This window comes from Phaethon lepturus, unplaced genomic scaffold (assembly GCF_000687285.1).
Source record: "Phaethon lepturus isolate BGI_N335 unplaced genomic scaffold, ASM68728v1 scaffold11870, whole genome shotgun sequence".
NCBI classification, from domain to species: Eukaryota; Metazoa; Chordata; class Aves; order Phaethontiformes; family Phaethontidae; genus Phaethon; species Phaethon lepturus.
The window spans coordinates 94,636-110,376 of record NW_010509844.1 but is presented as its reverse complement, the minus strand read 5'-3'; the positions used below and the strand labels follow the sequence as shown (position 1 = coordinate 110,376).

The window sequence follows — 15,741 nt, the reverse complement described above, 5'->3', positions numbered from 1 at the left end:
AAAGAGAAAGAAAAAATTACATCAGATACCTTAACAGAACATATTTTTGACAGTGATAACTTACTTTTCTCTCCTACATGCATACAAAAGTAGCAATTCAAATAATCTGTGATTCTTCTTTCTAATTTTATGATGCTTCAGATGGGATCTCCTGAAGTGATAGAGATGTGATTGTGATAATGACAATATTTGTATTTCAGAGTCAAACCAACATTATGCTGTGATCATTATTCTTTTTCCATACAACTAAATGTGACATCCAGCTTTCTCCACATTTCATTATGCAGGAGAAAACTACATTCCCATACATGAACATGCACCAACTTCCTCAGAGAAAGGACGTGTCTGCATAATTTCTGAGAACACTTTGGTGGAATTCTCTCCTATTCTCCCAGAGCATCGGTTTGCAACAGGCGTCACTCAGACAGGATGGAGTGCCATGCAACAGCTTGCAAGCATGTCTCAAGTAGGTAACATTAAGCTTCAGTGCTTCCATTCTTTCTTCTTGCAGAGGTACAAGAGTAGTAACTCTTTACCAGCCCTGAGAGTGTAATGGATGGTGAGAATGAAGTGCTAAGTTATGACTATGACATGCAGCTCTCTTTTACATCTGACCCAGATTATGTAGCCTCCCTGTCTAGCCAGGTGTGGGTCTTGGATGACAGCAGTCTGTCTTGAAGCTCAATCTAGGGAAGACAGGAGGTAATGATGGTTGGCAGAGAAATGCATCTATTGATGGTTGCTGCAGCACTGTCTCCAGTGCCCCATCCTCTTTTTTTGCAAAGAACAATAGCAAGCTATGAGGCTTCTAACGCAATTACTGCGGAAGCATGCTTTTACATCTGCTTCTTCTGAAATGCTTGTGAAAACTTAAGTTTTCTTGCTGGCTCACAAATGGTTTGCACATTATTCCTGATTACAGTACCAACTCTGTGTTCACCATTAGACTGAATGTAGTGTAAAAGAGGAAAACTAACCTTTCTTCCTGATTGATTCTTACTGATATCCCTCACAGGAATTTGGAAATGGCATTTGTGTTTAGTTGACTTCTGTGTAATTCCAGGTATTCATTTTACAATACACAGCGCTCTGTCTGTTGTGGTCTGGCTGCACAGAATTTCATTCTCTTCTTCCTATCTACCACTGCAGAAGTTAAGGCACTTCCAATTTAAACCTTGCCGCTATCAAAATTTGAAATGGCAAGGTTCACACCTTTTCTTAGGATTCGCTTAAGAAAAAAATACCATTAATGAGAAAGAATTAGAAGCAGGAGAATCACCCTGCAGGAACTACTTCCTAAATTTATGATGAGATGCAAGTGTCCTGGTAGTACTATTTTTATAGAGATATATATAAAATATACTTATTTATAAAATATTTATATTCTAGTTTGAGGGGTTTATTATTATTATTGTTATAGTTATTCCATATGCAGGGATAAGTTCATTCTTTAATCTCATATTATATGATAAAACAATTCATGTAGCTGTGTTCTGACATTACTTTATAAACATCTTCCTCCTCCTCTGGATTGTTTTCCTCTGGTTCATCATCTTGCAAGTCACAGGATATAGCTCGCCGTATTTCGGGGCCAATATCGTGAAGTGTCCTTAGTCCTGCCTAAATCAATGACAATATCATAATACATTAGGAATGCAAATTCTTTTTGTTCTTTAATGATAGGCTTTTAAATTTATTTTAAAGGACAGTTAACAAGTTTTGTATCCTGACATCCGTAGAAGATGCATCCTACTATACGTCTCTTTACTGTTATTAATGAAAGGTTTATATGCCAGTACAACCCTGTCGAGGTGATGATGTCTATTGTAACAGTGTCGATCCTGACTAAAAGACCATTGATGTTTATAGAACCCTATGGAAATAAAATTCATCTTATAGTAAAGTATAAGTAATCAGCAAGAACTATAATAAAATGCATTTCGATGAGATGTATATTTAATGTTAAAAACACGTTTGCAGCCTGTGTCCACAAAGGAAACACAAGGAGATCTTTGCGCAACAGCAGTTCTAGCAGAGCTCAGATGGAAAAGAAAGCAGTGAAATAATTCCAGCTCATCCGCACTGCACTGTGATAGGTAGATATTTGATTTAAAGCTTTAGTTTAGAACAGAAAACCATCTAGCTACAGTAGCATGGACCTCAGTGTGCATTGGCTCATATTCCTCTCAAGACTGCTACCACAAGCAACCTTTAGGAAAAGGGATAATGCTGAAACTGCCAAGGACAGACCTGCACATTACAGCACAGACATCATACTCAGGGCCATGAATTCAGTGCTGTTGTATAGGCCTGCCTTACTTGAAAAAAAGAGCTATTTTTCCTGTTTTAACTCTGGCTGTCACAGTCCAAAGCAAAAAACACAATCTTGTTCTTCCCAACTCTTTTTTCAATCTCCTCAGGTTCAGAAGAAATCAGATTTGTTTGTTTAGCCCTTTACTAATGCTACACTTACACCACTAAAAATGATGCACAGCACTTGCCTCAATTCTTGATTACAATCTAGAAGCCTGATTTATTACTTTTCTGCATTTTTTTGATGCAGATGAGGGCTGTCTCAGCCCATCCGAGCTGTACTTCTACAGCATGACAGTGACATTGCGTGTTACTTGCCCTGGGGTGGCATGAAGATGTGTAGAGGATTTTGTATGTTTCAGAGCTCCAGAGGAGCTGAAGGACCTTGGAGGGCACCGAACGTGGCTTGGTCCCATTCACGCTGCCCACCACACACATTCCATGGAGTACACCGCAGCATCACAGCCAGGTTTCAGCTCAAAACAGAAATAGCTGGTTTGCTGGGGAGCAAAAAGGCATGTGTGCAGTGTAGGCAACCAGAACCTGGAAAAGGATGAACTAAAGAGCTCTTGTATCTAACAGTGAAGATTTACCATAGGCTGCTCTTCAGGTTTCACTCATACCAGTATTTGGCTTTCTGAAAACAGCACTTGACTAATCTTATTAGCTACGTGTGTTTGGCAATTACATTTTCTTCCTCCAGGATGAACTTCAAGAGTTATGCTATAATTGAACAAGGCTCTAAAAATCATTTACTACTGAGTTAATATACCACATATTTTTCATTAATACCTTGTGCTTTCTCCCATTTCTTATGCTAATTGCATAATCAAGACCTTAGCAAGGTTGCTAATGTCATAATTTTGTAAAGTGCTAAAGGAAAGTAAAATTAACACTTTAAGGTACAGATTTTCAAGCAGAAGATCAAAAGCTTCCATTTATTTAGCAGAGGCGAAGGCTGTATTTATTTAGCAGAGGATTACTATTATATTTTGGTTATTCAGTCATTAGCAAGAGTAGTCACTTGCATTTCATGCTCGCTGTTTCTTTAATAGCAAAGAAAAACAAAAAGAACATAAAACCCCAAAGCTACAGGCACTCTAACATAAACTGAGGTTAGTATGAACAGAATACAGTGCAAGAACTACTAAAATAGGACAATAAGCATGCAGAAGAATAGCTGAACAGACCTACGCTATAGCAATGAACATAAGAGACATAGTAGTCAAGTCTCGATTCCCCAATGTTATGCATCTTCCTAGAACCCATCTTCTAACGCTGAAGCTGAGTGCGCTGCTCTACAACTACACAAAAGCTCCGTGCTTTCCATCAAACCCAGACTCCGTTCAAGCTAAGCCCTTCTGTGAACACAACACTGACAGCGGTATTTATAAATTTTAACACTGGCAAAAACTACTAGCTCATATTCCTGTCTGCCAAATTGTGACAAAGTCCCACAAATATATACCTAAAAGCTGAAAAAAGCCATGTGTTTGGCAGTAACATGTTCAATAGTAATTTAATTTTGATTACATTTCCATCTACCTTCTGGTTTACTTCTTGTTGAATTATTCCTCCTTTACTCAAGAGAAAGCAGGCAGCTTTTATCATCTCATCTCTCTTCAGTAATACTCAGTATCATCTAACAGACCTCTTGCAATGACACAGTCAACAGCACAAGACTAAAACCTGGATCACCATATGTAAAAGCGTACGTTAGTTAAACTAAAACAACCAGCTTTATTCACTCACAGCCAGTACTGAAACCACACGTTCTACAAGTAACATCTGCTTGCAGAATTAAAATATTCCTCAGTTTATTTGCTCTAACAGAACTAACTAACTGTTGTTGTTACAACAATCTTTTGAACGCTATCATCAAAATTACTACTCCAATGTACTGCCTCATTTTACCTGGTGCAATCTAAAAGCATTCTAAGTAATCCAAGAACAACTTTTGTGACAGGAGAGCACCACATAGTGAGACAAATTCTCATGCTGAGCTCTTACTGATAAGACAATCCTTCATTCGATCAGTCAGCTACCACTGAAGTGGGGCTGGTGTAAAAACACAGGAATTGGTACTTATATGTCTGTAGGAAATCCCTCCTCTGAACCCCATTCAATGTCTTCTGTGAAGATCGTAGAGCATGGACTGATAAAACATTTGACTTTACCTTCAAGCACTTCAGAATCAAATCAAAGATCTCTTAAATAAAAGAGTATATACAAAAATCAAACCATTGCCCACATCTCTCCATTAGCTTGGAGGGAAGAAGGGTCCTTCTGACACACACGTCCCTGTATAACGTTGCCCGTTTTGGCCTACCCAGCAAGAACCCCAGAGACATTATAATGCACCAAGGGCAACGGGAGTATATGTTGTCCTCCATTTGTGAGGTTCTAAAAACTGCTACATTTAAATTTGAGATAATGTCTTCTCAGAAAACAGACTGAGTAGACAAGGTTTTCAAAAAGAGACCCTGGGTAGCGATTTGTCTACCTTTGACAGAGGCGTGCTTGTTTCTTTTTCACTACGACTGCTTAAGTTCTTAGGAGGCAATTAATTCCCTAAGTAGAACTTTATAAAACCTTTTATTATTATTACAGATAACAATTCAAGACTAGTCACATTCCTGAAGCATCATGCTATAATGATTTAAAAAAAAAAAAAAAAAAGGGAAATTTGAATGTTACACAAATTTACTTCCTTCACAGTCTTTGCGCATGGCTTATCAGAGCTGCAGAGGAAAGGAAATGACTGCTCAACCTTCTTTACTTTCCCCAAACAGAACAACCAGTAGACACTAAACACTGATATAAGAACTTTCCTAACATTTCATTTCCTTGGTAAAAACTGCTGGAAGTGTCACACTGTCTCTAGTCTCCTTTAAATCCTTATTTATAACAGATTCTTAATTCCTGAAGATCTTCTCATGTACAAAGAGAATTCTTGCCTTTCCTTAAAGGAAGCTTCAACATTATGTTATGCCATTTCAGCAGTAAAAACTACCTTTAAAGTTTTTCCCTAAAGAAGTGTAAATGTGACTGCCAGGGGAGGTTTAGATTAGATATTAGGAAAAATTTCTTTACAGGGAGAGTGGTCAAGCATTGGAACAAGCTGCCCAGGGAGGTGGTGGAGTCACCATCACTGGAAGTGTTCAAAAAACGTGTGGATGTGGCACTTCAGGACATGGTTTAGTGGGCATGGTGGTGTTGGGTTGATGGTTGGACTTGATGATCTTAAAAGTCTTTTCCAACCTTAATGATTCTGTGTAATATTTATTTATTTATTTACTCTTTTTTGAGGACCAAAATACCATTCACATCATTTCAAGAAGCAGGGGGCCAGTTCTGCCATCATACATGCAATATCCACGTCAGCTCGCCAGACAGGAAACCTGTGTGGTTCACGAGGCTGTTTAAATCAGTCTGATGGTTCACATATCTAACAAAATCTGTTTAGTAATCCCAGAATATTGAAGAACACAGAATTGTTCAGTTCTGTTCTTCTCTAACTTTCCAACAGAGTATTACTATTTGCGATACACCAGTGTTTTTGCCCAGTGTATCTGTAACTGGAAAAAATACTACTCTTTTTTTTTTTTTCCTCAGATGGGTGTTGATCTTTATGTGCATTTACACTATCCCTTTTAGCAAATTTTGTTTTCATCAGCCATTGGGAGATGAAATGGCCTGTAATGGAACAGATAAAACATGCAAGAGGTGTGTTTAGGCACTGGTTCTATAGGGATAACATTAATCAAAACTGCATCATTGAATTATTCATGTTGTTGTGCAAGAGGACATCTGTTGTTTCTACTCATGTTTTTCTATTTTGTTGTTGTTTCTTTGAAATAGAGGAAGAGATTAATGCTACTGTGTTCAATTGCCCCTAATTCTATTCCAGAGGTTTCACTAGAAGTTTGCTAAAAGAAGTTATGTCTTATTCAGACGATTTCTCTCCAAAATGTAATTCTTGATGCCCTCCTTGCTTCGTCTTTCCCTTGTAGGCATGAGAAAGATGAGACGTCAGTCCCATGGTTAGTTATCAAACCAGTTACATGCAGTGTGCTGAACAACATAATTGCATAATAATCCCAAGCACATCTTTAAATAGGCTTTCCTGGAAATGCACTTCAAATTAACATGATAATTCTGTGCAGCTGTGCTTTATGAAGCATAATAGCACCTGCAATGTTTTCAAGATGGCACAAGGCAGTAATACACCAGTGCTGTGCCCAAAATAGCATCTTGAGATAATTAATGATGCCCCATCTCTGATACAGCTTTGAGAAGGCACACATGTGCTTTCAAACGCTGAAATAATGGAACTGTAGGAGTCCCTCAGTGAGAAAAATGGTCATGACCAATAACTGTATTTCTGAATTCATTTCGAGAGAGATAAGCTTAAAGATGCTTGAAAAGCACCTAATGCCCAAACATCAAAACATTTAAAAGTTAAGTTAAACATTAAAACATTAAACAGTTAAACATTTTAGAAAGATGGCTTTTAACAAATACCAAATAGATTTTAAATCAATTTTACACATCTATAGTATGCATAAAATAGTAACACCATTTTAGATATATGTTTTATATTAAGAAACTGTAGAATGCAAGACTCCAGAGCCTTTTAGAAAAACATTTAAATGCTTTTAAATACTCAAACTACAGAAAGATAATTTTCCCTATATCTAAACTCAGCCCACATCCATTTTGAGGTATGGTGCAACCTACATATAGATGCAGTTTAAGCTTAATTTAAGAAGTACAAGCACAATACCCTTATTTAAGTAATAAGAATCACAATCACCTACACCATTTCTGATCATGTAAAATACACAATGCTCCCTTTTTGAGGCATCTTATAATGATACCAGGAAATGGCAGAGACATTTGTAAACTTTGCTTCACAGATTTTAGAATAATGATGGTTATTTAAAGATATTGCTATATAAACTTACTAGATCTGAAATAAAGGATAAACATGAATTCTAAATATTTAAGTCTTCAGAGCTTCAGAATACTGAAAGCCTATGACTCTGAAAATGTCAATATAAACCATCACATTTGTAGATAATTAATATGTTTTTACTACCCACTTATTTTATAGCAAAGAAAACCAAAAAGAAAAAAAACCCCAAAGCTACAGGCACTCTAGCATAAACTGAGGTTAGTATGAACAGAATACAGTGCAAGAACTACTAAAATAAGACAATAAGCATGCAGAAAAATAGCTGAATAGACCTACGCTATAGCAGTGAACATAAGAGACATAGTAGTCAAGTCTCGATTCCCCAATGTTATGCATCTTCCTAGAACCCATCTTCTAATGCTGAAGCTGAGTGCGCTGCTCTACAACTACACAAAAGCTCCGTGCTTTCCATCAAACCCAGACTCCGTTCAAGCTAAGCCCTTCTGTGAACACAACATGAACATGGGAGCACAATTATATTGAACTTAAGCAACATATTAACCCCTCAGCCAATGCCTACTAAAGGGTTTTTTTCTCTTTTACTGTTTACAGCAGGGTTGATATCACTTATACAATTTGCAGAGAGAAAACAAACATAATTAATCTGAAACATGTTCCCAAAATCAAGTTCAGCTCAATCAATCAGTGCTTTTGTGTACTTGTGATATAAAGGGAAATATCCTTTATATTTTATTTGTATGTATTAACAAAGAGGGCTACATGTAAATAAATGTGAAATATAGATGCAAATGTTACATAGTTTACAGTATTTTCCCTAGGAAAAATAGTGTAGAATTAATTCATTCAAAGTACCAGATGAAAGTAATTAAACTTGTTCATGCTTCACTTAACATTTATTTTACTAGCAACGTGACTATTGTTTGGCTCAATACAAATTTCCATCACTACAAAAAGACATCTCCTAAACTACTGCTACAAATATAATTTTGTTCTGATTTTACCCTGCAAATGTATTTGTTCTTACTGCCTAAGAAAGGCACTGTGAGCCCGCAGGAATTTTTTGTCTCATGTCCTCGCATAAGCATATGTAACACCACAAAAATAGTAGATAGCTAACATGAACTGGTCACCTACCACTGCAGAACCACTTGCATTCCTTCCCTTCATAAGGAGTGAAAACCCCTGCTGCAGAAGACAGACTGTTGCCGTTCCAAGGGATATTGTTATTTGATTTCTGAAGATGTTTTCGCTGACAATATGCAAGTTTTGACAAACTGCTGTTGGTTGTAATTTCAAGTGTCCTTTTCTGAGTGAGGAGTAATTTGAAACTTGATGGCAAAAAGACGTCACTCAATAGCCTGAGCAGATAATCTCCAGAGTCCCACTCTGCTTTCTGGAGCACTTCCTCTTCCCTGACTACATGGACCCAAACAGCAGCCTGCGTTAAGCTAACAGCAAATGCTGCATCCTTGAGGAAAACTTGAGCTATACAGAATAAAAATCACCCTGAATGCAATTATCGTGGAGTAAGGAGGGGGATTCCTGCCTGCGGCATGCTCTGGCATTCACAAAGCAAATCTAGTTTTGCAGGAAGCTCCATTCTAATCTGCTGACTCAACCCAAACTTTTATCGTTTCTTCTCCCCTCTCAACATTTCTCAAACCCTGTATCAGAAGCAGCTGTTTTTTTCATTCCAGGTGGGTCTAGGTTCTGGCCTCAAAATAGTGAGGGGCTGCCAGTGACATTCTGTTGACACAGTAGGCAAGTTTTGGTCTCACGCAACCAGATAAAATTCAGGCAAAGGATGAGGTTTTCACAGTTTCATGTGTTAAAATGCCAAAAGTCTTAATGACAAAGAAGTATTCTGTACTTACTCTGGTGTTAATTCAGAAGCTGCTGATTTTACAGCTTCTACACCGTCCCCTGAGAGGCAGACACAGCCACTCCTCACGCTACAGCGCCTGCAAGAGTCTGATCAAGGGCTGGACACAGTTGAAGAAGATCTCTTACAGGAGTGAGTGTCGGCCCACCCACCACTATCAGTTTTCCTTTTCTTTCTCTACTTTAGCTTGTTACACTACTGTTACACTGCAAAAGAACCACCTGCATAGTGAAAGAGGCATTTCTAAGAAATATGTTATCAAATTAAGGACCAAGTATCACTACCTTGAAGAGACAGACATTCAAGTAGGCTGAAGAGAAACGGAAGGGGAAGAAAAAAAATAATCTTTACAAGGTGTTTTTAAAGCTCTGTTAGTTTTCCTATTAGAGAATTCAATACCAATTTCAAATATACTCAGTTTTGTTAAATCCTTGTCACTGATCAAGATGAACTATAACATCTTCCTACCTAACAGTTTCAAAAGGACAGGGGCAGCAGTCCCTGCATGAAAAGTGCAGCTCGTTTCAAAGTGAAAGCAGCATCAAATGCAACTCCTTTAAAGAACTCCTCTGCTTGCTTTGGCAGAAAGGCAGGGTGACTCCCCATCACCCATAAACCTCTCAGAACCTTGAGGGGGGGAAACCGCACCTTGCTTTCACATTGTTTTTTCTTGATATTTTGCATCTTTTGACATCAGCAAAGCAGCAGCCAAGAGGACTGCCCTTAATGGGATTCCCTGTTTATGCACATTGTTATCACTGATGTCAGATACATAAATACCATCAGGGCTAGGTAGCTGAGGCATGCTGCAAGTTACGATTATATTTGGCTTGTTTATAGAACAATATAATAAAGGAAGAACCTAAAACAATAAAAAACTTTGTTCACTAGCTCTAATTTTTCCAACATTGTCTGAAATGAAATTTGAGTGTTAGCATTGTAACTTTAACTAGAAGTAAGGTGCAAGAGGTGTGTATGTAAGAAAGCAGGGTTAAGTAAAACAGTTAATTCAAAAAGCCCAAGAACCCTGTTAATTATTTTCTTAAGCCACTGAACCTCCCCTAACTCAAAACTGCTTTTCAATAACTATGTGACTATACATAACAAAATACTCTTTAAAAGAAAAAAGTACATTCCTTGCGTTCTTCAAAAGTCAAAGGATGACTAAAGTTTCCTGACACTTAGACGCACTTTATTGACAAATATACACTAACTCGTTCAAGTGGGCTGAGAAGCTTGATAAAGTAAATTTTGCTGCAGTAATTTGGCTGTAAAGTGCTGGAAAAACATTTCAATGCCAATATAACTGCAGGCATAGATGCTTTTATCTACAGAAAAGCAAACAATAGAAAAGACATTTGGGAGAAGGGTAAAATTAAGTTTGCATTATTTTAGTTATTAAATCTGCTGCCAGAAATTCTTGATCTAACAAAAAAAAAAAGCATATGTTTTTGCTTAACCTTGAAATTAAATCCTTCTTCTGTCTCTCTAAAGATAAGATCTTCTAAGAACAGTATTTTTACACACACTTTTTAGGCAGTGTGCCTTCCTGGGTCCACTGATTGAATCTTTAGCTGAATAATGTGGCTTCAAAGGGAAGATTTATTCCCACACTTGTTGAAACAGGACTTATTAACATGACTAATGTAGGCCACCAGAAAACCACACTGGACTTTCCTGAGCTCACAGAATTTTGTCCTGTGTTCTGCAATTCTCTTCAACTAACTAAAGATGGTATAGAAGACTTCTTAACTTTTATGCTAGATTTTTTTTTAAGTGCTGTTCTTGCTCAAAACATTACTTCTTATGACCTTGAATTCTAGTTGCAATTTTGTGAAAATTTTGCCTTGCAGTTCTAAAAAACTTTTTACCTTGTATGTCAAAGTTCTTAAATTATTGCACATCATTTTTCTGCCTGGGTCATTCCCTCAGAAACAGCAGCATGAGAAGTAAATATTTTAAACAGTTTAGCTAAAAGCAAGGCATTCAACTTAATATCCTAAAATATAACAACTTAATATCCTAGAATATAACTAATAGTTATATTATACTAAGGACTAGTTTAAAACAAAATAGGTATAACTCTCTTAGGAGAAGCAGGGCCTTAGGCCATTTGACAGTTACATGGTTTTCCCTTCAATATCTTCAAAATTACTAAACTAAACTATCATAAAAAACAAACAAAAAAAAACGCCAAACAAAAACCCCAACAAAATACCACTGAGAACATGAGGAATAAAGGAAGGCAAAGAGGAATGATCTATGTTTAAAAAAGTCCGTTACATTCTCATAAAACAAGGAAAATGGCAACATCCAGTCATTTCTTGCCTCAACAGTTGTCCTGAGAACTAAAAACACAGAATGGGTTTTGTCACAGGAGCATATACCTTCTCTCTCAAAGTGGCTGTTTACCCCCTGAAGCCAGGAAAAGTGTGACATGGCCAACTATAGGAATCAGCAGGATTAGAAAACTGTAACTCACCTCTTGCTTCATTCAACGGTTAGGAATGGATTGTAAAGCTTGATAGCTCGTTGCTTTCTCCCTTCGTTGCAGGAGAAAGGAGATAAGGAAGGCCAGGCTAGATAATGCAGCAATTGCAGGGTTTATGAGATCCTTAGGAAGCATGTTCTTAACTAATTATCTAGTTCTGCAGGTAATTACAACTCTCCCAAGAGAAAGTTACAGATGTTGGCAAAAGTACAAGAGCATTTATTGCTCATATAGCTTTTGACCCAAACTGGCACAGGTGACATTGCTTTTTATCTGCTGGTTTGCTTAAGGAGTCTGCAACATGACAACTGGTCTGCAAGAGGGCGAGATGTTGACAAGAAAATGAAAATACAGTCGGTCTTGTTCTTTACAAATGGAAGAATGGGATGGCTGGAAAGCCTTTTCTTATTGTAGTCTGATAACAGTATTTTCCTCATCTTATTAAAAAATTTAAGAAAACAATTCCTAGTGTAGGAAGGTTCTGATCGAGACAGTTTGAAAAACTAAAGACAGACTTAGCCCAGCTTCTGCTGCTCTCATCTCTTCTAGCAGTCCAGAAAGCAGAAGCTGTTTGCAGTGGTATTATCACGACTACTAGACATTGTGAAATCTTAACTAGTTTAGAGGAGAAACTAAAGAAAAGCTGGGCTGAAGTCACGTCCCTGCCCCGCTTACAGGACATCTCTAATTTCAAAAAGGAAGTTCTCAAAACAATGAAAAGATAAAGTAAATACAGCCAAGAATAAAAAATAAAGGTCCCATATTTACTGGCAGATTTCAGTGACAGGAACTTGGGTGTAGCTGAGGGTATTTTTCCCCTGCAGAGAGGAGAGAAGGCTGACTAATTTAGTATTTTTATTTGTTCACAATCTGTTCCACCCGTACCTCAGTAAGCAAAGTCAGGTGGTGAAACACTGTAAGTGCAGTTTGTATGATTAGTTTATGTGAAGATATATAAACAGTAAATTCATCTGGATGAACTGGGTAATAAAGATATAAGTCCACTGCGATTGCTATATGAAGTTCCTTCAGCGTTTGCAATGGAAGTGTGTGTATATTGGCATAACAGTCCTCACAATTTCCCTAAGAAACCGCATGAGGGACAGCGTGATATTGCATGTTTCTGCTTTTCTTAGGGTATTATTTACCACAGAGATCTGCAAACTTTAGTTTACTTATAGTATTTGAGAGAATAAATTGAAAAAAAGCTACTATTAGCTCTCCAAGAACTGAAGTAATATCTTCATAGTTACAAGCCTTCCACAGATCATTCAACAAAATTTCTGTAGTTGAAAAACAAGTTTGATGGTATACCCATAAATTAGGCTGCCAAAAACAGTTGCTAAGAACATAGTTTTTGAAAATGTAGAGGTTTTATAAGCATTTAAGCTTTAGACAAAGCAAGTCTGGAATGAAGAGGATGAAAATGGAGAGACATCAGATTTTTATACATTACAAGGCCAAAAGGATCCTCTGTGATCATTTATACTAACTTCCCCAACATACAACCCCACAGGACTGTTCTCGGGGGCATGGATCAGAAGGAATCAATTCCTTTGAAGTAGAACATCTCTTTCAGAAGGATATGCAGGTCTATTTTAAACCTGTATTCTCACATAATTAATTATTCTAACAAACACGGCATTCTGACTTTGAGTTTGACTTGCTGTAACCTCCAATATTGAATTTTATTATTCCTTTATATTCTAGATTGAAAACCAGTAAGACTGGGCTTTTTCCCAACCACAGCTTTCAGGTTTCTTTGAAACAGCATTTCCTCTTTTATTTGGTAAATGAAGTTGAGCTACTACTGATTTGTTAGACAAAAGCAGAAGAGAGGAAAATGGAGAGAAAGAAAGAAAGAAATAACCTTCCCATCTACCAGCCTGGCTCATTTTTTTACCACAGGAGCATTGCTTTCATTAGCAAAAAAATAAGTGCCATGCCTCAAATCCCATAAGCCTTTGTAGATTCCCAGCAGAGATTCATGATCATTTTTTTAGCTGTTCTGAACTGAAAAATATTTGTCTAAAGACAGAGGAAGAGTTAATTCTTTTCAGTTTCATCTTGCCCTCCATCTTTGTTATTGAACAGGAAGCGTGACCTGATAATAAACAACAGAGCACACTTACATTTGGAAAGTCGGTGTTTGTTTCTGTATTATTATGTGTGCAACTTCCAAAACAAGTGGAAAATCATAATATTGTGGCTTAAAACTAACTTTGAGCTCCATATGCTCAAATGCTTCTGAAATGAAGAAGTTTGCAAAGTCCTTCCTAAAAATCCAGTGCCTTTCACTTCCCTCTCAACTGTTTTTCTTTTTATTTCTTCCATTCCCCATAATTTACTCTTCTCTCATGAGATGCAAATATATTTCATACTGCCGCGGCAAGCCATGTGCTTACACTTCAATAGCAAGAATCATGATGAATCTTTCTCTGCTGACGATGACTTGGAACAGAACGTGTCGGAGCTACCAGCAGAGACATTCTTAGGAAACAGGAATGAAGCAAATTACCCACTTAAGACAGCAAAGATCATTCTGCTAGATCGAAGTACAAACCAACAGGATTTTTCACACAGGCAACAGTATCTGAATCAGTTTAACACATTCTTCCCCTTTTAGAAAGCGATTTTCACAACATATTCCTAAGTTTTGGCATCAGAATAAAAAGCCATCAGAAACACTACGTATCTTTGTAGTTTGTAAGAATCCGCTCAGCATTAACAGAAATTCAGAAAGTCCAAATCCAATAAAAATGGTGCAGTGTACGATGTCTGGAATTATTTGAGGACAGCCTTCCATTCGCCTGTTTCAAAGTTCGTAATACAAAAGGTATCACTGGACAGAAGGTTTCAGAATATACTCTTTAGACCACATACACCCTAGGAACTGCTTGCTGCAGGCCTCTTGAGAGACAGATGGCCAAATCTATCGTCCTGGTTTCCATGTGATAGCTTGTTTTAAGAGGGAGACAGAAGTATATGACATTAATGTAGTAGGCTAATACTACTTCCTATAAAAGAAATTGATGAATGTGAAATTCAAAATTTGCAAGTGTTAAAAAATACTGATGTGAAGGTATTTCACTGGTAATCACAAGTGGAACAATGAGGATTAAGAAGAAAAAACAATACCATATAAAAACCTCTTTGCTATGAGGTAATGCGTATTAGGAAGTTTTCCAAGAACTGGCTTTAGCATTGTAGGAACACAAGAAATTAAACAGTTAAAGCAAAACAAAGAACAGAAATGATAGCTCAGAACTTCATTTATCTGATTTTACATCAGCAACTTTAGGCTATGATGTATCAACTAGATTTGCTACGAAATTTTGTAACTGTTGCTACTGTTTGAGTAATCCACAGAGAATAACATTTTCCACTTACCTTGTTATAGACAGAATAGCAGGATTACATTTTACTTTTCTGACGAATAAGGGCCAAAAGTGTCCCAGCTAAATACAATCCTTGCAGCACTGCACAATCATCAATATTCATCTACCTGCTATTTCAAGTAAGCTCACAAAATGGTTAGTTAGAAATGTAAAACCAAAATCACCTGCAGAGCAATCGTGGTATTCTTCGCAGGATATTTCCCCACCAGTCCTTGTTCTTTGCGTTTCTTGAATTTCCTAAAGTAGTCCTGTATCAGGAAGGTGGCATAGAACTTCCCCACGGTTACCTCATCATCTAAATGAACAGACCAGACAGATCTCTCCCGAGTCAGCACATTTTTCAATAGCCTGTACACTCATATCTGATTTGGGGGGAAAAATGTGATGGGTGCAACAGGTACTATGCTGTTAGCTTACAACAGTGGAACCTGTAACTAGCTTAAAAGCAATGTTTTAGCAAGCAGTTCAGACTCAGTCAGTTAAGTGAACTCATCCTTAATAAAGAAGAAGGATACAATACTTCACCAAGTCTCATGTACTTCTAAGTAAGTTCGTGTAAGTTTCTAACAAAACCGTAAACAAGTTTGTGTATGAATAGAAGCTGAAAGACTGGCTTTATTTAGCTGGAATAAACAGATTAAAATAAAGGCTACTATGACTAACATATACTCATGTTCATAAGAGTGAGTCTATAAAAAGAAAAAGGTCCTGCTTACAG

General features: G+C 37.2%; 1 protein-coding gene across 1 annotated transcript in view; it reads right to left on the bottom strand.

Annotated features, from left to right (window-relative positions):
* Positions 1–15,741, bottom strand: part of CACNA1D (calcium channel, voltage-dependent, L type, alpha 1D subunit) — a gene marked incomplete at its 5' end in the record, with an annotated part of 122,245 nt that overhangs the window by 12,386 nt on the left and 94,118 nt on the right. Inside the window, 2 exons of the mRNA XM_010288426.1 lie at positions 1,504–1,620; positions 15,188–15,318. Of these exons, the coding sequence (XP_010286728.1) occupies positions 1,504–1,620; positions 15,188–15,318 (248 nt within the window). The remainder of the gene's footprint in view (positions 1–1,503; positions 1,621–15,187; positions 15,319–15,741) is intronic.